General features: G+C 45.0%; 1 protein-coding gene across 2 annotated transcripts; it reads left to right on the top strand.

Annotated features, from left to right (window-relative positions):
• The first annotated feature begins 132 nt into the window (after positions 1 to 132).
• LOC115183754 (uncharacterized protein KIAA0754-like) lies at positions 133 to 20,416 on the top strand. Of its 2 annotated transcripts, XM_029744848.1 has the most exons (13): positions 133 to 255; positions 417 to 564; positions 1,447 to 2,098; positions 2,265 to 2,339; positions 2,700 to 2,970; positions 3,229 to 3,386; positions 15,692 to 16,297; positions 16,436 to 16,517; positions 16,699 to 16,768; positions 16,934 to 17,045; positions 18,373 to 18,570; positions 18,730 to 19,387; positions 20,147 to 20,416. In XM_029744848.1, the coding sequence occupies exons 7-13, from the start codon at positions 16,283 to 16,285 to the stop codon at positions 20,398 to 20,400; spliced, it is 1,389 nt and encodes a 462-aa protein (XP_029600708.1). In that variant the 5' UTR covers positions 133 to 255; positions 417 to 564; positions 1,447 to 2,098; positions 2,265 to 2,339; positions 2,700 to 2,970; positions 3,229 to 3,386; positions 15,692 to 16,282; the 3' UTR covers positions 20,401 to 20,416. The 2 variants fall into 2 exon arrangements, 1 of the variants encoding a protein (XP_029600708.1); XR_003874062.1 differs by lacking the exons at positions 133 to 255; positions 15,692 to 16,297; positions 16,436 to 16,517; ... (3 more) ...; positions 18,730 to 19,387; positions 20,147 to 20,416 and adding an exon at positions 4,169 to 4,209 and having other exon boundaries at positions 366 to 564.
• The last annotated feature ends 4,545 nt before the right edge of the window (positions 20,417 to 24,961 follow it).

Below are 24,961 nucleotides of genomic sequence, written 5' to 3'. Positions count from 1 at the left end.
TCACATTTTCACAAGTGTAGTTTAATGTATCACATGTTGCTTTACATGTTATCACATTATCTTCACATAGATTACATGAAAACATGTGTTTTGGAACACTTCCCGTGTTCACATGTGAAATTGATGTGGTTTTTTGCGTATCTGACTGGATAGGATGGGTGATTCAGCAGAGGACAGAGCGAAGCTGACCAGCCAACAGGAACTGTGTGTCCCTGACAAGCAGGCCACCAAACGCCCTGCAGTTCCACACTCAAGGTTCTTAATAATGCTTTAAAATGCACGTGTACGATTGTGCTTGTGTAATGGGTTGAAAACAAAGTCACTAAAACGGACAATCCTTTATTATGTATTTCCCCCCCCAATTTGTTTGAGTATTTGTCTTAATTAATCTAAATTGTATTTTCTACATACTTTAGCGTTAGCAGTCCATCAGGCCAATAGATGGCGCTGTTGCACTGTTGTAGCAGGAGAAACAGCAAGTTCTGGCCAAGCGCTCACCATTCTGCTGAATAAGGATCAGAACTTTACTGAGCTAAACTGGGTCTGTTCTTTTTACTATTACAGGTATGTAACAGAACTTCCAAACGTTCAAATATATACACAATATGTAATAACATGCTATTTAACAACTCTGTCAAGGTATTATCACGTTAGGAAAGGTCTTGTTTTGGCTTTGTGTCGAACTGAGTGAGAGAAGAACGTGATTTACATTGAGTGAGAGTATATGTTAGCTTGATGCTAGCTGAGGTAAAAAACGATTTACGAGTCACAGAGACTATGTTTACTGAGTAGCTTACTTGTACTGGATTTTGTCTAGGAGATTTGTTATAAAGAATCCATTTGTTAGGGATTTCTGAGTTGGTTTTACATGTTATTGTTTTTTTGTGTAAAATTGTGCTCACTAGCTGGTAAACTGGCCGAGCACGCTCAGTCTGGTGGACTTTTAGTGCATACAGTGAGAGAGAGACGATTTTCTGGAGGTGCAACTATCTTAAAGCTGAATGTATTGTTGTCAGTTTTCTATAGAGGTAGTGGTATATAGATAAACATTCAGTTATGTTTTCATATATAGGTGTTTCTATTGTATGAATGTGAAATACATTGTGGTTTTCATGTGAAACCATACACTAAGACAGGGTTATTTGTGGAACATTTTTGAGTTGTGCTTTAGGTAAAGTGCATTTATGTTGTGTAATTTAAAATGTGCACTTGTTTGATGTGAATATTTTCAAAGTACTAACAAGAAAATAGACAATTGAACAAGAGAAAAAAAACATTCTTCAGAATAAAGAAAGCGCCAGAACTTTGCAGACGTAAACTTGTGTCCGTTCTTTTTACTATTGCAGGCCACCTCAGCTACACATGCACTCTGTCTGCACACGCATCCACGCATGCACATACACATGGACAAACACACACTAATGTTCTGTCTCTTGTGTTTGTCAGCAGTTCATCGTGGCCCTGTCGTTCGTCTCCTTCACCAAAGCTCTGTCAGGGACCTACATGAAGTGTGCCATCACTCAGAGAGACACTTTGACCTGTCCAGCTCTCTCATCGGACTCATAGACTGCAGCTTTGAGATGGGTATCAACAATAACATTGAGTTGCTTGAGAATTCATGTAGTAAAAACTAGATACAGACTACAGTATGATCCGTTTTTCTTGTGGTTCAGAGTCTGCTCTCAATACTGTCCAGTTTTCTAGTTGTTCCTATTAACTGATTGATTGGCGTTTATCCATGACTCTACTGTCAAAACCCTAACATTGTTTTATGTGCTGCTATGTTGTTGCAGCCTAGTATCCAAACTGATATGTCATTTTTAGTAAAAATAAAAAATGCGCATGGGTGCAGTTTCTTGTCCTCCTCGTTCCGCTGTGAAAGGACCGCACCAGCTCCGGTGTCCGAGGCGTCCACCTCTACCACAAAGGGACGAGTAGGATCAGGATGAACGAGGATGGGTCCGGAGTTGAAACGTCTCTTGAGCTCTATGAATGCCCTGTCAGCCTTGAGATTCCCGCAAAAACCTGCTTGAGTGAGGTGGGACAGGGCCGAATGTGTTCCGGAAGGGTTTTTGGAGAAGATCAGGATGTCGTCGAGGTAAACAAAGACGAACCCATTCACCATATCCCTAAGAGTGTCATTGATCAATGCTTGAAAGAATGCCGGTGAGTTCGATATTCCGAAGGTCATGACTAAATACTCAGTGACCACTAGGGGTGTTAAAGGCAGTTTTCCACTCATCTCCCTCCCTGATTCTCACCAGATTTTAAGCGTTGCGGAGGTCCAGTTTGGTGAAGAATTGGGCTCCTAGGGCCAACTCCAAGGCGGCGGACATCGGGTAGGGGGTAACGATTCTTGATCCTAATCCTTTTCAGCCCTGTGTAATCGATGCAAGATCTGAGGTTTTGGTCAGAGACAGAGAGACAAGAGAAACGTTTAGACAGACAGCCCAATTATGATATTTTTTCCACTAATTGGTCTTTTGACCAATCACATTACATATTTTCGCATCAGCTCTTTTTCAGAGCATATCTGATTGGTCGAAATACCAATTACTTAAAAAAACGACTGAATTGGGCTGCCTGTCTTAACGAAGCCATAGAAACCTGGACATGCTCCAACTGAAATGTTCCATCCTGTCAGTATTGATGTTGAATGGCATTAAATACTTTTTTTTTCTCTCTCCCATCCCCTGTAGGTTTGTTGAACATGAGTGGAAATGAAACTCCAGCACACTGGCAGCACTAAAGACGTGTGAGTATAACTTTTCCAGGTGAGGTGAACCTGCCTGTGGGTGCGGTGGGGATATTCCTGGGAGGTCTACTGATGAAGAGGTATAAGCTTGGCGTTGTGTCTGGAGCCCAGCTGTCTTTCGTCACCTCCTTCATGGCCTACCTCCTCCTCCCTCTGAAGTCTGGCACTAAGTGTGACAACGTTAAGGTGGCTGGTCTGACCGTGTCCTACAACGGGTAAATATGACATCTGATTGGTTGGTTGGTTGGGGGGTGTGTGGGCTGATAAAAACAAAAGTTTTGATCAGTGGAATATGAGGGAGAGTTAGACCAAAACACACATGGGCCTCTTCCTGGGCTCCCTCTTGTGGGAATATACAGTATGGTTGTTACTGAGCCAGGATTCCTGGCTGTTTTGTCACTGCCTATGTCAATGATAGTTCAGCAACAATTATTTAAACATCATTATTCCCAGCCATTTTCTCAGTCCCCTAGGTCCCCTGGTGTACGATGGCAGCCTGTTGTCAGAGTGTAACAGAGACTGCTCCTGCTTGGCTGGGGAGTGGGACCCTGTGCGTTCAGACAATGGCATCACCTACACCTCCCCCTGCCTCGCAAGCTGCTCCAGCTTTACAGGTTACGGCAAGAACACGGTACCAATACTATTAATGTACTGAGTGTACAACACATTCACAGGGATGCTGGCCTATGTTGACTCCAATGCTTCCCACAGTTGTCAAATTGTCTTTTGTGTGGTGAACCATTCTTGATACACACAAATGTTGAGCGTAAAAAACCCAGTAACGTTGCAGTTCTTGACACAAACTGGTACCCCTGGCACATACAACCATGCCCCGTTGAAAGGCATGTAAGTATTCTGTCTTGCCCATTCACCCTTTAGATGACAATCCATGTCTCAATTGTCTCAAGCCTTATAATATTTTTTTAAACCTCTTTATCTATACATATTTAAATGGATTTAACTAGTGACATCCATAAGGGATTATAGTGTTAACCTGGATTCACCTGGTCAGCATATGTCATGGAAAGAGCAGGTGTTCTTAATATTTTATACACTCAGTGTAACTCATTGGCACTGACATAAGTTATTTTCGACCATTAACTGGGGCCTTGTTGAGGCCTTATCTAAGTAAGTAATTGCTGATTGACAATAAAGTATTATTTTGATGTATGGAAAAAATATGGTATGCAATTCCTATGTAGAGAAGGTTCTCTGGTAGTTGTTCAATATGATTTCAACTTATACAGGGCACTCTTTTTTACTTTTCTTTATTAACAAATATCAAACAAAAGAGGAATAGTCACATGCAAACAAGCGTACTAACAAACTATTTACATTGCCAGGAATCCTAAACAAACAAATCATATTCATTAAGACTACAAGTTTTAATTGCCTTTTTGTTTTTCATTTTAGTTAGTGGTTGTCACGGATGTCGTCGGTGAATGAGGACCAAAATGCAGCAGGTACGTGTATGCTCATTTCGACTTTTATTAACTACAAAAAAAATGAACACTCCAAAACAAACAAACCACGAAAACGAACGAACAAAAAAACAGTCTGGCAAAGCCTAGGGCTGAACACAGAACAATCACCCACAAATCCCAAACACAAACACACCCTACTATATGAGACTCTCAATCAAAGGCAGATAGACAACACCTGCCTTCAACTGAGAGTCCAACCCCAATTAACCAAACAGACATACATTCACTAGACTCCCCATAGAAATACCTAAACATAAACCAACACCCAGAATTACTAAAACAAACACCCTTTTAACAAAACACACCACCCTGAACCACATAAAACAAATACCCTCTGTCAAGCCCTGACCAAACTACAAAACAATTAACCTTATATACTGGCCAGGACGTGACAGTACCACCCCCCCCCCCCCATTAAAGGTGCTACCCCGGAAGCACCTTAACAAAAAACAATAAAAAAATACCCCCAAACAACACCCAAAAGAAAATTTCCCCCTTACTAAAGGGAGGGAAGGGAGGGTGGCTGCCGTCAACTACGGCACTGTGCTACACCCCCCCTCCCCAACCCACCTATTTTTTGGAGGTGGCTCCGGCTTAGGCCGTTCCAGGCTGTCTGGGCAGTCTGGCAGCTCGGGGCAGTCGGGGCAGTCTGGCAACTCGGGGCAGTCTGGCAACTCGGGGCAGTCTGGCAACTCGGGGCAGTCTGGCAACTCGGGGCAGTCTGGCAACTCGGGGCAGTCTGGCAACTCGGGGCAGTCTGGCAACTCGGGGCAGTCTGGCAACTCGGGGCAGTCTGGCAACTCGGGGCAGTCTGGCAACTCGGGGCAGTCTGGCAACTCGGGGCAGTCTGGCAACTCGGGACAGTCTGGGCAGTCTGGCAACTCGGGACAGTCTGGGCAGTCTGGCAACTCGGGACAGTCTGGGCAGTCTGGCAACTCGGGACAGTCTGGGCAGTCTGGCAACTCGGGACAGTCTGGGCAGTCTGGCAACTCGGGACAGTCTGGGCAGTCTGGCAACTCGGGACAGTCTGGGCAGTCTGGCAACTCGGGACAGTCTGGCAACTCGGAACAGTCTGGGCAGTCTGGCAACTCGGAACAGTCTGGGCAGTCTGGCAACTCGGAACAGTCTGGGCAGTCTGGCAACTCGGGACGTTCAGGGCAGTCTGGCAACTCGGGACGTTCAGGGCAGTCTGGCCACTCCGGCAGGTCAGGGCAGTCTGGCCACTCCGGCAGGTCAGGGCAGTCTGGCCACTCCGGCAGGTCAGGGCAGTCTGGCCACTCCGGCAGGTCAGGGCAGTCTGGCCACTCCGGCAGGTCAGGGCAGTCTGGCCACTCCGGCAGGTCAGGGCAGTCTGGCCACTCCGGCAGGTCAGGGCAGTCTGGCCACTCCGGCAGGTCAGGGCAGTCTGGCCACTCCGGCAGGTCAGGGCAGTCTGGCCACTCCGGCAGGTCAGGGCAGTCTGGCCACTCCGGCAGGTCAGGGCAGTCTGGCCACTCCGGCAGGTCAGGGCAGTCTGGCCACTCCGGCAGGTCAGGGCAGTCTGGCCACTCCGGCAGGTCAGGGCAGTCTGGGCAGCTCCGGCAGGTCAGGGCAGTCTGGGCAGCTCCGGCAGTTCAGCGCAGTCTGGGCAGCTCCGGCGACTGTTGACTGGCGGGCAGCTCCGACGACTGTTGACTGGCGGGCAGCTCCGACGACTGTTGACTGGCGAGGCTGGGTTTACGCACTTGCCGTTTAGTGCGGGGAGCGGGAACAGGACGAGTCGGACTGGGTGGACGCACTTCCGGGTCCGCACGAGAGACAGGAGCTGGAAACCCAGGGCTATGGAGGCGCACAGCCGGTCTAGATCTTACCTCCTGCACAACCCGCCTTGGCTGGATGGAACTAGTAGCCCTGTACGAGCGGAGTGCTCGTACAGGGCATACTGGGCTGTGCAGGGGCCTGATGGTAGCCGTGCGTAGAGCGGGAGTTGGGTAGCCTGGTCCTCGGAGGCGTACCGGCGACCAGATGCGCTGCGCAGGCATCCTCCTACCAGGCTGGATGCCCGCTCTAGCACGGCACCTGCGAGGGGCTGGAATAACTCGCACCGGACTGTGCGTGCGTATGGGTGAGAGTGCGCTTCTCAGCAAAACATGGCGCTCCCCACCTCATACGCTCCTCCATATAACCACGGGTAGCTGGCTTCCGGCTCTTCCTTCGCCTAGCCAAACTACCCGTGTGCCCCCCCCAAAAAAATTTCTTGGGGGTGCCTCTCGTGCTTCTCCCTCAGCGCGTCTCTGGCCTCGTACCACCGCCTCTCTGCCTTGGCTGCTTCTATTTCCCACTGCGGGCGGCGATACTCCCCAGCCTGATGCCAAGGTCCGGCCCCGTCCAGAACTTCCTCCCAAGTCCACTTCTCCCGCCAGTCCAACTCGAACGCCGTCTGCTCCTTCCTCTGCTGCTTGGTCCTTTGGTGGTGGGTGATTCTGTCACGGATGTCGTCGGTGAATGAGGACCAAAATGCAGCAGGTACGTGTATGCTCATTTCGACTTTTATTAACTACAAAAAATGAACACTCCAAAACAAACAAACCACGAAAACGAACGAACAAAAAAACAGTCTGGCAAAGCCTAGGGCTGAACACAGAACAATCACCCACAAATCCCAAACACAAACACACCCTACTATATGAGACTCTCAATCAAAGGCAGATAGACAACACCTGCCTTCAACTGAGAGTCCCAACCCCAATTAACCAAACATAGACATACATTCACTAGACTCCCCATAGAAATACCTAAACATAAACCAACACCCGGAATTACTAAAACAAACACCCTTTTAACAAAACACACCACCCTGAACCACATAAAACAAATACCCTCTGTCACGCCCTGACCGAACTACAAAACAATTAACCTTATATACTGGCCAGGACGTGACAGTGGTGCCATATTGTTTAAACTCATTTATAAAGTGAAAAAAGTTAGGTTTTGAATTAGACCATTTGCATTTGTGAATATGACATTTACCTAGTATTATTAACAGTTGAATTAAATATGCTACATCTTTATCTATGTCAGAAATTCTGAAATAAATCATTATATAAAAACCATTAAATAGTACAACCGGTCCTATTTATTTTGTATCAAAATTCTGTTTGTCAATCCAAAACATTCTGCTATAAATACAGGTAAAAAACAAATGCAAAATGGTCTCCTTCTCCATTCCACAGAAATCACAGTTATATTCAATATTCAGCTTGTGTCACACCCTGACCATAGAGAGCCCTCGGGGTTCTCTATGGTGTTTTAGGTCAGGGCGTGACTAGGGGGGTTTCTAGGTATTATATTTCTATGTTGGTGTGTGTATATGGTTCCCAATTGGAGGCAGCTGATAATCGTTACCTCTCATTGGGGATCATACTTAGTGTGTCCTTTTTCCCACCTGCGATGTGGGATATTGTTTTGTGTGAGTGCCTATGTGCGCTACGTGTTTCACGGTCGTTATATCTTTGTTGTTTTTGGAAGTTTCACTATTATTAAAATGTGAAACTCTACTCACGCTGCGCCTTGGTCTAATTATTCATACGACGGTCGTGACAGCTTGAATCTTTCCAAAACATGTTTCACAGGATAAATTCTATGTAACATTTCAAATGAAACTTCCTTTACTTTGTTACTGATACAATATTTGTTAGCAATTTTCCATGCTTTCCCCCATTGTATATCACCATAGATATCTGACCAAAAAGATCTTGCTGAGAGAATTGTAGTATCACAAACAATATTCCTAATCTGTTTATTACTACATTTATCTTTGTTAATATTGCCAATGAATATATTTTCATGTACATCTGTTACATCAACCACAGAGGAATTTAAAAGAGACAACCCGCCCCTTGGAATCACATCAAAAACAATTACATATTCTTTTGGGGTAATTGGAATTTTAAACTTATCAAGAAATTCCCCATATGAGAGTAGATATCCATCCTTATTCAGTAACTGACCAACCAAAATAATTGTATTCTCAAACCAGTTATGAAAAATACTTATTTTTAAATCGTATATCTTCGTTCCATAAAAAGTGTCTGTGGGTAAAAATTGTGTTTATACGCTAACATCCAAGCTAAAATTGTCTGCTTATGGAATATGGCCAACTTTACTGGGATTTTATCAATATCAAAATTACATCGAAGCAAAATTCTAAACCACCAACAGAGTCAAATAAATACTTAGGGAAAACATTCCAAATACTGTTCTGGTTCTTAACATACTTCAGAATCCAATTTATTTTAAAAGTATTATTTACAGTATTGAAATCTAAAACCTCAAGACCTCCTTGTTCTTGGGTATTAGTGAGAATATCTTATTGTAGACAGTGAGGCTTGTTTCTCCAAATAAAATGATAAAGAATCTTATCTAAGTCCTTTACAATTTTAGGGGGTAAGTCAAGTGATAACGAGACATAAACCGATATGGATAACCCTTCAGCTTTGGAAAATAAAACCAGACCGTATAACGAAATATCTCTCATCAACCAGAGGTTCAATTTCTTATTTGTTTTCTCAATAATGGGGTTAAAGTTCAATTCACTCCTTTGTTTTTCATCCTTGGATATAACAATTTCAAGATAAGTAAACTTATCTTGAATTGGGATACCATATACTTCCTGTAAATCAAAATCCTTGAGTGGAAATAAGACTGACTTATTGAAAATAATTTTCAAACCTGAAACTAAGGAAAAGTCTTCAATACAGGAAACTGCTTTAGAAACCTCATTCCTGTCTCTTAAAAATATGGTGGTATCATCAGCCAGTTGACATAGTTTAAATTCTTGCCAAGTGCTAAAACACCATAAATTCCCTTTCTTGATATGAAAGGCCATAATTTGAGTAACCAATAAAAATACAAATGGACTAATTGGGCAGCCCTGCCTAATGCCACGGCCAATATCAGATCTTTGGGATGTCCCGCGAGCTAATTTTACAGAGCTAGTACAACCACTATATAACGTTTGGACTGCTTTCAAAAAGTTGTCACCAAACCCCAAAAAACATATTGCTTTGAACTCATGTTCTACAGTGTCAAAAGCTTTAAAAAAATCAACAAACATAAGAAAACTATCATCAAGGATGAGGTCATTATAGTCAATCATATCTAAGATCAACCTGATGTTATTACTAATGTGTCGAGCATGCATAAAACCAGATTGTTCATCAATTATATGATGCAAGCCTCGTTTCAACCTCTTAGCAAATACAAGGGCAAATCATTTCCCATCATTATTCAACAGGCTAATGGGTCGCCAGTTGTCTGTATAAAGAGTATCCTTATTAGGTTTGGGAATCAAAGTAATTACACCTTGCTTTAAGGAAGCCGGTAACTCCCCTTTTTCTATTGATTCTTGAAACATAGCAAGAATGAAAGGAATCAATTTATCATTGAATGCTTTATAAAACTTGCTTATAAACCATCATTTCCAGGGGACCTATTGTCCTTAAGGCTTTTAATACAGTCTTTTATCTCAATTTCAGATAACGCATCATCACAAAAATCCCTGAAATCATTATCTATCTTCTTAGCAATGTTTGCTACATTGTCTAAGAAAAGATCCATATTGGAAGTTGGCTGGGCTGATGTATACAGATTCTGATAAAACTGGGCAACATGCTGAGAGATTTCTTTTAGATTTTCATTGGGAGCATTATTAATCATTAATTTACATATGGAAGTCTTTTCGCCTGCCTTTTTTTCTAAATTAAAGAAATATTTTGTATTTTTCTCTCCCTTTTCCATCCATTTTCGTCTTGACCTTACCTTACCTTACTGGAGCTATGATGATAGCTCCAGTAATTCCTGATTAGTTAGTTAACTTTTTTTAGTATAATCCATTATTCCCTTTATGATGTCATATTCTTTCTCTCTTGGCAAGAGCAATTTCTTTCCCCATTGAAATAGCCAAAAGCCTTAATCAAATTTCATTAGCTCCCAGTAACTTCCAAACGTATTCATAACACAGGCACAATTCCAGTATTTATCATTAATTCCTGCTACTTCCTTCTCCAGTAAAGTCTTGTTCATTTTCCAGTAACCTTTGCTAACTTTTTTTGTTGACAAACCATGCATATTTATCTTTATTGAGATCCCTTTGTGGTCTGTTAAAATCGATGGTTCAATCGAGACTGTATCAACCTTGTCAGCCATATCTTCAGATATCAGCCAGAAATCAATACGGGATTGTATAGATAAATCTTTAGTACTCCATGTAAACATAATCTTATCTGGGTTCTTATGTCTCCAAATATCTAGAACACCTAACCTTAGACATATATTCCTTATCTCACAAACATAGATGACCTCCTAAGGATAGCTATTATCTAGATTATCATGTATTAAAATCTCCACCCCATATTACTTTGGCCAATGGGAATTTAGACATTTACTTATTTTCCTCTCAATGTCTCTAAATAAAATACAGTTACTTGACTTGTTATTGGAAGCATAAGTATTTACAACAATGAATTGAACATGGTTGACATCTACCAATAGTATAATCCATCTCCCTGTATTATCTGCTTCATGACTCAATATATGACCCTTAAAGTTGCCTTTTAAAATAGCTTCACCTGCTGACCGATTAGTACCAAATGAAAACCAAATATCATTCCCCCACTGACACTTCCAAAACGCAGTATCTGTGGAACAGGCATGAGTTTCTTGAATGAAATAAAAGTCGGCACTCTTACCCTTACAATACAAAAAAATAAATATTTCCTTTTCAAAATATTACGGATTCCCCTGGCATTAATAGAAAAAACAGAAATGGACATTTACTATCAGTGACTATATGAAGAATATTAAACTTGTATACGTTCACACGAATCAGGGTCTCACAAAAAGAAAAGTTCTTACTAGTTGCAAAAAAAAACTGTCCTTTGCACCACGCAAGTGGTTGACCTAAATTATATATATACATATTTTTATACAATTGCAAATAACATTGTACCATAGATTGGTAAAAACGAATAGCCATCAAGCTAGCTTTAAGTGTCAGTGCGAATTTCCCTGCCATAAATTTTTTTTTAGATATAAAATAAGTTTGGCTCACACAAACAATGCTCTTTCCTCAAGAAATATAAAGTTTTATCAGATGCAAATAAAACTCAGTCCTGCACAACTCACTTGATAAATCCAGCAGTCAACAAACTAGGCGTCAGCGTGAATTTCCCTTCCATTACCAAAAGCCTTAGCTCCGGCAAAGTATGCACTTTTCCCTTCCTTCCTTGCTCTCTCAATCATCGGCCACAGACGATTCCGAGCTTCTTGATCCTCAGGTTGCAGCCACTGGTTGCAGCCACTGCTAGCTGGCCAACTCTACCAGCTAGCAGTACTGTATCATTTTTAGTCAATAAGATTTTTGCAACGTAAGCTTAACTTTCTGAACTTTCGAGTTGTGTAGTCCACTTGTGTAGCTAGCAGGACTGACTTTGTGTTAGCTAGCCAACGTTTAATTACTTCTGCGTTATGAAAGGAACTAGACACGGACATGAATGATCCATTGGTAGTTTGTTGTAACCAAGTATTGGTGCTAACCGTGTGTTATTGGATGCTAGTTAGCTACGGCGTCATAGGATACGGTGCACTCGGTGGGTTTCACGGAAGAATACTGTACCAAGTTATCTAGCTGAATTAACTAAGTTTGAGCCTATTCCTGGAAACATTGAACCACTGTAGTTTACATCAATTATAATTTCTAAAGTGGAAGTTGGAATAGTTATATTTGAGTGTTTCAGTGAATGGTTAGTGAGGGAGGCCCTGCTCTCTCGTTTCCCCAGTTGTTTAGTTAATTTTCATTCCAATCTCCTTTGCATTAGCGTAGCCTCTCCTGTAGCCCGTCAACTATGTGTCTGTCTATCCCTGTTCTCTCTCTGCACAGGCCAAACAAACGCTTCACACCGCATGGCCGCTGCCACTCTAACCTGGTGGTCCCAGCGCGCACGACCCACGTTGAGTTCCAGGTCTCCGGCAGCCTCTGGAACTGTCGGTCTGCGGCCAACAAGGCAGAGTTCATCTCAGCCTATGCTACCCTCCAGTCCCTCGAGTTCTTGGCGCTGACGGAAACATGGATTACCACAGAAAACACTGCTACTCCTACTGCTCTCTCCTCGTCTGACCACGTGTTCTCGCATACTCTGAGAGCATCTGGTCAGCGGGGTGGTGACACTGGAATCCTCATCTCTCCCAAGTGGACATTCTCTCTTTCTTCCCTGACCCATCTGTCTATATCCTCCTTTGAATTCCATGCTGTCACAGTCACTAGCCCATTCAAGCTTAACATCCTTATCATTTATCGCCCTCCAGGTTCCCTTGGAGAGTTCATCAATGAGCTTGACACCTTGATAAGTTCCTTTCCTGAGGATGGCTCACCCCTCACAATTCTGGGTGACTTTAACCTCCCTACGTCTACCTTTGACTCATTTCTCTCTGCCTCCTTCTTTCCACTCCTCTCCTCTTTTGACCTCACCCTCTCACCGTCCCCCCCCCTACTCCCAAGGCAGGCAATACGCTTGACCTCATATTTACTAGATGCTGTTCTTCTACTAATCTCACTGCAACTCCCCTCCAAGTCTCCGACCACTACCTTGTATTCTTTTCCCTCTCGCTCTCCTCCAACACTACTCACTCTGCCCCTACTTAGATGGTATTGCGCCGTCGCAACCTTTCTCTCCTATTGTAGAGAAAATTGGAAAGGGATTTAACTCCTGGTTTTTAAGAGATCTTTCTTTATCTGGACGTGTACTTTTATCAAAATCTGAAGGTCTGTCCAGATTAGTTTATACCTCCCTTGCCTTGGATGTTCCTCTGTCAGTAACTAAAATGGTTGATACGAAATGATTATTTTCATATAGAGGAATAAACCACATTATTTTAGAAAAGCGGTAATATGTAGCACCCAAGGTGAGGGAGGGCTGAATGCTCTGGATTTTTAAGCCTCATAATATTTCAAATTAAATGGATGCAAAACTATTTAAGAAATAAGGATTGCATCTGGAATATCATCCCTAATTTAATATTCCAACAAATTGGTGGTCTAGAATTCTTACTCAAATGCAACTTTGATGTGGGTAAAATCCCTATTAAGCTTGCAAACTTTCATAAACAAGTACTTCTAACTTGGAACCTCATGTACAAACACAATTTTTCCCCTAATAGGTATACAATCTGGAATAATAAAGACATAAAATACAAAAACAAGTCTTTGTTTTTCCAGAACTGGTTTGACAACAACATTATTTGGGTTAAACAATTACTGAACAATGATGGACAACTATATGATTATCCAGAATTTATTAGAACACACAATGTTACATTCACTCCTGAGGAGTATCAAATTGTTGTTAGAGCTGTCCCTAAAGGTGCTATTCTTCTTTTAGGAGAATATAACAATACTACCAAGTGCAACTGTTGAGGATTTTGTAGCCTCAATACAATTAGAAGGAATTGACATTGTAAACTATAAATGTAATAACATGTATATAAGGAAACTGTCAATATGTTACTATTCCCTCTGTTAAAATGTACTGGAATGCAGCCCGAGGACAAGTGAACTGGAACAAGGTTTTGTTGTTATCTGGTAAATATTGTATATCTAATAAGGTGAAAGAAGTATCATACAAACTCATTCATAGAATCTACTCTGTAAAGACCTTTATTATACACAGATTTAAATAGCTATTGATAACAAATGTGTATTTTGTGATTGTGACCCAGAGACTCTTGACCATTTATTTTGGGACTGCTCTTATGTCAGAAGATTTTGGTGTGAGTTAGAAGATTTTAGTTTAAAAGAAACAACTATTAATGTAAATTTGAAAGACTATATTATGTTTTATTTTGAACCAAATGATATGGACCCTGATTTAACTTTCATTGTTAATTTGTTTATCTTTCATGGAAGATTCTTTGTCCATAAAATGAAGTGGGCAGAGAACAAACCCCTTTTCACATTATTTAAGATAGAATTGAAATATTATTTTGAAATGATCAGTAAACAACAAAAAAGCAATACGCACCATAAAAGTATTTAACAAATTGAAAATGAATCTTGATTTGTAATACCCCTGTCTTAGGTTTTGTACTCTTGTTTGTATATTTCTGGGGGTTTTTTGTATTTGTTGTGTTCATAATAAAAAAATATATAATAAATTAAAAAAAAGAAGACGCATGCATATTGTCGGCCAGTCGGCCTACAAGTATTTTTGCAATAGAAATATAATCACTAAGATTGTGATTATAGCCAGTTCGTTTTACAAGTGTGTGCACAGTTAATTAACAGGCATAGGCTGAATACATTGCACTTCTCGTTGTGGCTGCACTTTGGATATTATTAATTTAATTTTGGACGTTGTGATAGCCATTTCATCCGAAACATTATTACCAATGCACAGTTGTCTGATTATGCATATGGAATAAATGCACTTCTTGTTGTTGTCGCATTTTGGATGTATTGTATTGTTATTGCTGAAAGACTTCAGTGCATGGGCGCTGTCCGATGCTGAAGTATATCACCTTGGAACGTGAAAGGCATTTTGTCATTGCCTTGTGGCCACTTGCATTAGCCTTATAGCTATTTTGTTGAATATTCTTTGGCCAAATTCAATTAAAAACTACATTTACATCGAAAAAGAACAAGAACAAAAAAAAACGTTATACTTTGTGAGAAAACCCTAAAATTGTTCCTCAGCTAGAAATGTTCCACCCTCTCATGTCGCCATCTTGACCATGTCCCTGATTTCATGGAGCTCTCCTGCGCATCGTTTACTTCACAAAATCCCGCAAACGTGAAAACACCAGAAATAAACATCGCGAGATTGTAAATATGTGTGAGAGCCAGAGATTTGAAAGCAGACGCTTTCATCCCAACCGATGTGCAGTAATGCGTACATACATTTTACTTTTGGGTCGCCCAGGGAAATGAGACTTTTTCGAGCTTTTCGGTGCAATTTTTGTATCTCTTTCTTTGTAATACTGTATGTATTCAATCATTTCGAATTGATCACTTTCCACTGGGCACATGCATCAATTCAATGTTTATTCCACGTTGGTTCAACGTAATTTAATGGGAATTACATGGATATTGTGTCACAGTGAATTTTATAATCTGCAGTCAATTTAATGATGTTTTCATGTGCCATGATTCTAACATTTGACATATGATCCTCATAGGATTAGGCTACATAATTACAGTAAATGTAATCTCAATTCAATACGATGTGCATATACTGTACATATAGCCAATATAGCTATTAAACCCATGTTCAGTGACTGTAATCTGTGACGCAAGTGGCCTAATATGTTTGTGACGTTCCATGGAACCCACGGTATTGTTTAAACTAGATTCTGATTGGCTTGCAGTTCATTCTACAGTGTAAATTATAAATGAAAACGTGCTTTTATATCAGTGTTACAGATTCACATTACCGAGCGTGGTCTCAACCCGTACCGCGCTTTTATCTGCCTAAAGGTATCTTCACGCACGACTGGATAGGCCTTTTGGATACGCTTGTCCAAGGTAAGGATATGCGTCAAGCTGTAGCCTACTTTTAATGTTTTAGTTCTGAACTCAAGGTACTCCAGTCAAGTGATTAATCGTAAAAGTTAGTTGTTTTGACTGAGCAGTCCAATGGCCAATGCCGTTTTGGGACTATGAGATCCTCGGCTATATACTATGATGAGCAAATAACATGCATAGATTATGCATTAGTCATTGCACAAGTCAGTGTTTAGGTCAGAATATAAAGTTGCTACTTCCGTCAACTCAAGTTACTCAAGTCAAGTGATTAATCGTAAGAGTTAGTTGTTTTGACTGTCAAAACAAATAACTTTGATGGAATATTCCAAATTTCAATGGCAATAATGCATCACAACTTCACAATATTACTTGTATTTCAATGATTCATCCAGGCCCAAGACATAAAGTCGCCTGAAAGCTGTATAGCAATCATTCCATTGCTGACCCATAGGATGGTAATCACATACATGATTGGCTTAATCTAGAATCATGGATACCTTTCATGTGAGTACTCACACACCAGATTTTTTTACATACCTCAGAAGGAAGATACCTCAATATCTGGAAGCACTGTCTCATGTACAATTGTTAATGCTATCTCTGAAATGTCTAACAAAATGTTGACCTGATCATTTCATCAAGACCTTCTCATCACAAGTTGGAACTAGTGGTCAACATTGGGGCAATGCAGCCCAAAATAACAGGGGCCAATATTTTCATGGAGGTACGCGCTACACTTCTGATGGGTTTAAAGATTTTATTACATTATCTAAAAGTGAGAAAGTAAACCCCAGCTGTAGTTATTATTTTCACAGGGAAGGACAATCCCCATTATGACATGAACGTTTCATTGCTGAACAACCATAGATATTTTTCTTCTAATTTGGCTCCCGTTCCTCCAACAGGGAGCAAGACCTGCCAGCAGAGCTCACTGGAGCAGGGAGACATCCCGTCATCCTTTTGGCGCCTGACAAAGTTCACTTTTTTTCTTCTAAATAACTCTATAGTAACATCTTCTGCACAAAGTTACATTCCTAATAAGATTGGTGTTAAGTGAGAAAGAATCCTATAGATGGTCCTATGGGCATGGTCTGAAGCCTCTCTTCATCGCAGTATGCTGAACCACCTGATTTCTTGCAGGCTTGAGATTCAGATCCTGCTGAATGATGTTAAGCAGTCGATTAACCACATGCAGGGGACGCTGAACACCTTGCAGGGGCAGTGTATTGAGTTGCAGACTGCCATATCTAAGGTAGTGTCAGATGAGTCTCAAATACAGAAGAATAAGTCTATGATGTTATGGTGATAATGATTGAGATGGTGATTATAATAATGATGACTAACGGTACCCCACCGGTAAATCATTGGATCTGATTAATTCAATTCAATGCAATTCAATCTTAGAGGACTGCAACCATGGAAATACAATGTATTTACACTAATAATAAGCTATTGTCAACTTCCCGTCTATGGTTATCTTGCTCATTGCTCACTGTCAATTGCTGATTGTTACCCTATGTGTGCAACTATTATTGATTTCTCACAGAAAAATTATTTGGTTGCAAATGTACCTGGGGCCATGTAAATAATTGTTAGGCTACTCATTTTGAATCCACCGGTGGCAACTTGTGTGACCATAAAAGTCTGTGTGCGACTGGGCACAGTAAAATAATTTGGTTTCTGACCTGCCCTACATCATAGAAGGCCCTTCAAGTCGGAACTAGGAAATTCTGACATTTCTGACTCGCTAACTCGTTATGGAATGATGATTTCAAGTTTCCCACTTGTGAAGTATGAGAATCAACCAGTAGGAAGCTCTACACTAATAACTTACATTCATTTCAAATCTGAGGTTCCAAGTTTCCGATGGCATGTGAATTTTTCAATAGTTGCCATGGTAATTTTGAATGTTCAGTCAGTGAGCATTATGGGTAATTGTCCTACATACTTACATGAAATGCTGTAGTAACAGTGCCATTCCAAACACAATACATGTGAAAATTAACAAAGATACAAAATATTGCTTAAGTGAAGAAAATCAGCTCAAAATTGTAGGAGGAAATGCCCCTGCAGCAGGGAAGCTTACGGTATTATAATATATTGTAGATAACGTTAATATAATTTGTGTATTTACATTATCAGTACACATACAAATGAAAGTATATGCTAGGGATTGATCTACACTGAGTGAACAAAACATTAAGAACACCTATTGAGTTGCCCCCCCCTTGCAGTTCTTGACACAAACCGGTGCGCCTGGCACCTACTACCAGACTCTGTTCAAAGGGACTTAAATCTTTTGTCTTGCTTATTCACACTCTGAATGACACACATACACAATCCATGTCTCAATTGTCTAAAAATCATTCTTTAACCTGTCTCCTCCCCTTCATCTACACTAAGAAGATTTAACAATTGACATCAATAACTGATGATAGCTTTCACCTGATTAATCTATGTCACGGAAAGAGAAGGTGTTCTTAATGTTTAACACACTCAGTGTATGTGTCAATGATGTTATAGATTCCAAGTGGTTGATTTTTTAGGGAATTACTATATGCTCTATGTTATACCTGCAGATCATCACAGCAGCCGAAGTTGCTGCACAGAGGGAGGAGATCCTCCAAACAGCCAGTGTCCCTGCACAGAGGGAGGGGATTCTCCAAACAGCCAGTGTCCCTGCGCAGAGGGAGGGGATTCTCTCAGCAGCTAGCATCAATGCACAGAGGGAGGAGATCCTCCGATCATCAGGCCTCCTCCCTGCACAGAGGGAGGGGATCCTCCAAACAGCCAGTGTCCCTGCGCAGAGGGAGGGGATTCTCTCAGCAGCTAGCATCAATGCACAGAGGGAGGAGATCCTCCGATCATCAGGCCTCATCCCTGCACAGAGGGACGGGATCCTCCAAACAGCCAGTGTCCCTGCGCAGAGGGAGGAGATCCTCCAAACAGCCAGTGTCCCTGCACAGAGGGAGGGGATTCTCTCAGTAGCCAGCATCAATGCACAGAGGGAGGAGATCCTCCGATCATCAGGCCTCATCCCTGCACAGAGGGAGGGGATCCTCCAAACAGCCAGTGTCCCTGCGCAGAGGGAGGGAATCGTACCAATGGCCAGCGTCCCAGCGCACAGCGAGGGGATTGTCCCAAAGGCTAGTGTCCCTGCTGAGAGGGAGGAGGTCCTCCGAGCATCAGGCCTCATGCCTGCACATAAGGAGGGGATCCTCCGAGCATCAGGCCTCATCCCTGTACAGAGGGAGGGGATTCTTCCAGCAGCTTCTATCACTGCGCGGAAGAAGATCCTCAGAGCATCACACGTCACCCATGCACAAAGGGAGTTGATCCTCCTGATGGCCAGTGTCACTGCGCAGAGGAAAGGAATCTTCCCAAAGGCCAGCGTCCCTGCGCACAGGGAGTGGATCGTCCCAAAGGCTAGTGTCCCTGCAGAGAGGGAGGAGATCTTCCTCACAACCAGTGTCCCTGTGAAGAATGGAAACAATCATCCACAACCACCTCCCATCATCCCCATGGTGGCACCACTGTGGAAATGGGATGGTGGAGCATGTACTCCACCTGTGGATTTCTATTCCAAGAGAAGAGGTCACTTAACCTTACCTAATTAGTAAAGAAATTACCATTGTGATAGCGTGAGAATAAGTTGTGATAGATTAAATGTATGGCTCATGTGAGTATATAGCTGTAATACTTTCATGCATTTTCTCCATACAACAGGTTTAGCTCCATTTTACTTTTACATTTTAGTCATTTAGCAGACGCTCTTATCCAGAGCAACTTACAGTAGTGAGTGTATACATTTTCATATTCCGGTGAATCTCTCCAGGATTTCGCATGGGTTTTTTGGATATTAGCTGATAAATATGCTAGATTTTGCAGCGACAATTATGACATTTTGCATAGCAATATGCAATTGTTTTGTCCAATTTGTTGCAAAAATGCGCTGACAAGGAAAAAACTGTGTTGACGTCTGGCTTGATTGAACCATATTATGCAGTAAATGTGCGGTGATTGGTTGAAATTGCGAGCCCTCTTTTTGTACTGTGGTAATGGGTCAGTTCTATGCAATAATATTGTGATGACGTGACTATTTTATTCAGAAATAGTTTGGTGATTGGTCAAATTTGTAAGCCCTCACATAATATGCAGGGAATTGTTGATTTTGCAACCAAAACAATGCGATCGCAGAGTCCTGGAGTAACCTCCCAGTAATCCCTGTGACTGCGTGTTGGTTAAGATTGGGTTGTAACAGAGTATCAGAGCGAGACGTTTCTACCTGGCAGCTAGTAATTGTTCTGTGTGGTGACATGAGCAGAGTGGCCTGACTTCTCCCACTTATTACAGATGTCCGACTTAGATATGTTGAGCATCCTGCTATGATGTCCATCACCAAGCCGGAACATTCCGATGCCAACCCTCAGTGCCAGACTGGCAGCCGGCCGGTGGCTGAGCCCGAGACCCCTGCTGTTCACAATAACAGTGGAGGCTGGCTCAGCTGGGTCTTTGGGAGTGGAAGAGTTAATAAGAAGGAGGTTCATCTACCTGAGGACAAAGACAGATCTGTAAGGAACTGGTTATTAACACTTTATTCTATGTAGAGACAATTGAGTGGATAAAAAAAAGACAATTTGTGGCTTGCTTCACATTGCTAATATCTTCTTCCTCTGTCACGGGCTGGCTGGAGAAAACAACAGGAGAGGTAGAGTCAGGCGCAGGAGACAGAGAGTTCTCGACCCCACTTCTTTATTTAAAAAACAACTGGATGTGGTCGCCAAAAGTATAGGGGCGCAGCCCTTAAATGATTCTGCGGTGGTGTACAAACAATGAAAATAAGCCACAAGCAGAGGGAAAAAACCCCAGTACACGTTCTTCTAGCACAAAACCCCGGACAAGCAACACAATCACGTACAAACACAAACATCCTACGCTAACCTAAATAACCCCCCCCTTTCTAATGACTAACCCAAATTAGGTGCGTGCCTACCTAGACCTAACCAAACGAAAGTGAAACAAAAAGGGATCGATGGCAGCTAGTAGGTCGGCGACGACGACCGCCGAGCTCCCCCCGGCCGAGGAGGGGCGCCACCATCCGTCACTGTCGTGACAGTACTCCCCCCCTGACGCGCGGCTCCCGCAGCGCGCCGTCGCCGGCCTCGAGGACACCCCGGAGGGCGAGGCGCAGGGCGATACGGATGGAGGCTGTGGAACTCCCGGATGAGCACTGGGTCCAGTATGTCCTCCACCGGTACCCAGCACCTCTCCTCCGGGCCGTACCCCTCCCAGTCCACGAGGTACTGCAGGCCCCTCGCCCGGCGTCTGGAGTCCAAGATGGATCGGACTGTGTACGCCGGGGCCCCCCCGATGTCCAGGGGGGGTGGAGGGACCTCCCGTACCTCATTTTCCTGCAGCGGACCAGCTACCACCGGCCTGAGGAGAGACACATGAAACGAGGGGTTAATACGATAATAAGAAGGAATTTGTAATCTGTAACACACCTCGTTTATTCTCCTCAGGACTTTAAATGGCCCCACAAACCGCGGATCCAGCTTCCGGCAGGGCAGGCGGAGGGGCAGGTTCCGGGTCGAGAGCCAGACTCTCTCCCCTGGGGTGAACACGGGGGCCTCGCTGCGGTGCCGGTCAGCGCTCGCTTTTTGTCGCTCCCTGGCTCGTTCCAGGGATTCCTGCACAGCGTTCCAGGTCTCCCTTGAGTGCTGCACCCATTCCTCCACCGCAGGGGCCTCCGTCTGGCTCTGATGCCATGGCCCCAGGACCGGCTGATAACCCAACACACATTGGAATGGTGACATGTTGGTGGAGGAGTGGCGCAACGAGTTCTGAGCCATTTCGGCCCATGGCACGAACCTTGCCCACTCCCCTGGCCGGTCCTGGCAGTAGGACCGCAGGAACCTGCCCACCTCCTGGTTTACCCTTTCCACCTGCCCATTACTTTCGGGGTGAAACCCCGAGGTCAGACTGACCGAAACCCCCAGCCGCTCCATAAACGCCCGCCACACTCGGGACGTGAACTGGGGGCCTCGATCTGAGACGATATCCTCGGGCACCCCGTAGTGCCGGAAGACGTGGGTGAATAAGGCTTCCGCGGTCTGCAGGGCCGTAGGAAGACCGGGTAACGGAATCAGACGGCAGGACTTAGAAAACCGGTCCACAACGACCAGGATCGTAGTGTTGCCCTGAGACGGCAGGAGATCGGTCAAGAAATCCACCGCCAGGTGGGACCATGGTCGTTGTGGAACCGGGAGGGGTTGTAATTTCCCTCTAGGCAGGTGCCTGGGAGCCTTACTCTGAGCGCACACCGAACAGGAGGAGACATAGTGCCTCACGTCCCTCACCAAGGTGGGCCACCAGTATCTCCCACTAAGACCATGCACTGTCCGCTCAACCCCTGGGTGACCCGAGGAGGGAAGCGTGTGAGCCCACCGAATCAGCCGATCGCGAACACCGAGCGGAACGTACTTACGACCCACTGGACACTGCAGAGGAGTAGGCTCCGTCCGTAACGCCCGCTCGATGTCCGCGTCCACCTCCCAGACCACCGGTGCCACCATGCAGGAGGCTGGAAGGATGGGCGTGGGATCGTGGACCGTTCCTCGGCGTCATGGAGACGAGACAGTGCATCGGCCTTAGTGTTCCGGGAACCTGGGATATACGAGATGTTAAACCGAAATCTCGTAAAGAACATCGCCCACCTGGCTTGACGCGGGTTCAGTCTCCTCGCCGCCCGGATGTACTCCAGATTGCGGTGGTCAGTCCAGATGAGAAAAGGGTGACGCGCCCCCTCAAGCCAATGTCTCCACACCTTCAGGGCTCTGACCACAGCCAACAGCTCCCTGTCCCCCACATCATAGTTACGCTCCGCCGGACTCAACTTCCTAGAGAAGAAGGCGCAGGGGTGGAGCTTGGGGGGGACGCCCGAGCGCTGGGACAGCACGGCTCCTACCCCAGCCTCGGACGCGTCCACCTCCACTATGAAGGGCAAAGAGGATTCCGGGTGCGCCAGCACCGGGGCGTCGGTGAACAAAACCTTCAGACGACTAAAGGCCCTGTCCGCCTCCGCGGACCACTGCAACCGCACCGGGCCCCCCTTCAACAGTGAGGTAATGGGAGCCGCCACCTGCCCAAAGCCCCGGATAAACCTCCGGTAGTAATTGGCAAATCCCAAAAACCGCTGCACCTCCTTCACCGTGGTGGGAGTCGGCCAATTACGCACGGCTGAGACGCGGTCACATTCCATCACTACCCCTGATGAGGAAATGCGATACCCCAAGAAAGAGACGGCTGGTTTGGAAAACTCACATTTCTCAGCCTTGACGTATAGGTCATGCTCCACCAGTCGCCCAAGCACTTTACGCACCAGAGACACATGCTCGGCGCGTGTAGCGGAGTAGACCAGAATGTCATCGATGTACACCACTACACCCTGACCGAGCAGGTCCCGGAGAATCTCGTCCACAAAGGATTGAAAGACTGCGGGAGCATTCTTTAACCCATACGGCATGACGAGGTACTCATAATGGCCAGATGTGGTACTAAATGCAGTTTTCCACTCGTCCCCTCCTCGGATACGCACCAGATTATATGCGCTCCTGAGATCCAATTTCGTGAAGAAGCGCGCCCCGTGAAATGACTCCATCGCCGAGGCGATGAGAGGTAGTGGGTAACTGAAACCCACTGTGATGGCATTTAGACCTCTATAGTCAATGCACGGGCGCAGACCTCCCTCCTTCTTCTTCACGAAAAAGAAGCTCGAGGAGACGGGTGAGTGAGATGGCCGAATGTATCCCTGCCTCAAGGATTCAGTGACGTATGTCTCCATAGCCGCTGTCTCCTCTTGAGACGGGATAAACGTGACTACGAGGAAGGGCAGCGCCCACCTGGAGGTTTATCGCACAGTCTCCTCGTCGATGAGGTGGTAATTGGGTCGCCTTCGTTTTACTGAAGGCGATAGCCAAATCGGCATACTCTGAGGGAATGCGCACGGTGGAGACTTGGTCTGGACTCTCCACCGTAGTCGCACCGATGGAAACTCTTATGCACCTGCCCGAGCACTCATTTGACCACCCCTTAAGAGCCCTCTGTCCCCACGAAATCTTAGGGTTGTGAGTGGCTAGCCAGGGAATCCCTAGAACCACTGGAAACGCTGGGGAATTGATGAGGAAAAGACTAATCCGCTCCTCATGACCCCCCCGCATTACCATGACCAGAGGTACAGTGACCTCCCTGACCAGCCCTGACCCTAGTGGTCGACTGTCTAGGGCGTGCACGGGGAAGGGTTGGTCCAACTGGACCAGGGGAATCCCTAACTTAGCCGCGACCCCACGGTCCATAAAACTCCCTGCTGCGCCTGAATCGACTAGCGCCTTAAACCGGGAGTGAGGGGAGAAGGAAAAGACACTGACACATACATGTGACGTACAGGGGGCTCTGGGTGAGGCTGGTGCTGACTCACCTGAGGTGTCAAAGGAGCCCTCTGCCTGCCGTCTGGACTCCTAGGGGAGTCTCCCCAGCACCGGTCCACAGTGTGCCCTCTGCGACCACATGAGGTGCAGGAGCGACCTCCCCCTCCAGTCTTCCTGGCTGCTGCCCCCCCTATCTCCATAGGTGTGGGAGCAGGAGGGCTGGAGGGTGGAATGAGCAGGGCCCGGGTCGGACGTCCGCGGGCGGCCAGCAGATTGTCCAGTCGGATGGACAGATCCACCAGTTGGTCCAGTGTGTGGGTCGTGTCCCGACAGGCTAATTCCCGGCGGACGTCCTCCCTCAAACTACAACGGTAGTGATCTATAAGGGCCCTCTCATTCCACCCTGCTCCCGCGGCCAGGGTCCGGAACTCGAGAGCGAAATCCTGCGCGCTCCTCGTCTCCTGCCTCAGGTGAAACAGCCGCTCACCCGCCGCTCTCCCCTCCGGGGGATGATTGAATACTGCCCGAAAGCGGCGGGTGAACTCTGGGTAGTTGTCCCTGGCTGAGTCCGGACTGTCCCACACGGCGTTTGCCCATTCCAGGGCCTTACCCGTGAGACAGGAGACGAGGACGCTGACGCTCTCCTCCCCCGAGGGAGGGGGACGAACGGTGGCCAGGTATAACTCCAACTGGAGTAAGAAGCCCTTACACCCAGCGGCCGTTCCATCGTACTCCCTGGGGG

This window comes from Salmo trutta, unplaced genomic scaffold (genome assembly GCF_901001165.1).
Source record: "Salmo trutta unplaced genomic scaffold, fSalTru1.1, whole genome shotgun sequence".
NCBI lineage: Eukaryota > Metazoa > Chordata > Actinopteri > Salmoniformes > Salmonidae > Salmo > Salmo trutta.
The sequence above is the reverse complement of the archived record's forward strand: the minus strand, read 5'-3'. Positions and strand labels throughout refer to the sequence as shown.

Coding starts and splice junctions, on each gene's coding strand:
- LOC115183754 (XM_029744848.1), top strand. Junction 16,518..16,698: donor GGGCCAATATTTTCATGGAG/GTACGCGCTACA, acceptor TTCCTCCAACAG/GGAGCAAGACCTGCCAGCAG. Junction 19,388..20,146: donor TTTCTATTCCAAGAGAAGAG/GTCACTTAACCT, acceptor CACTTATTACAG/ATGTCCGACTTAGATATGTT.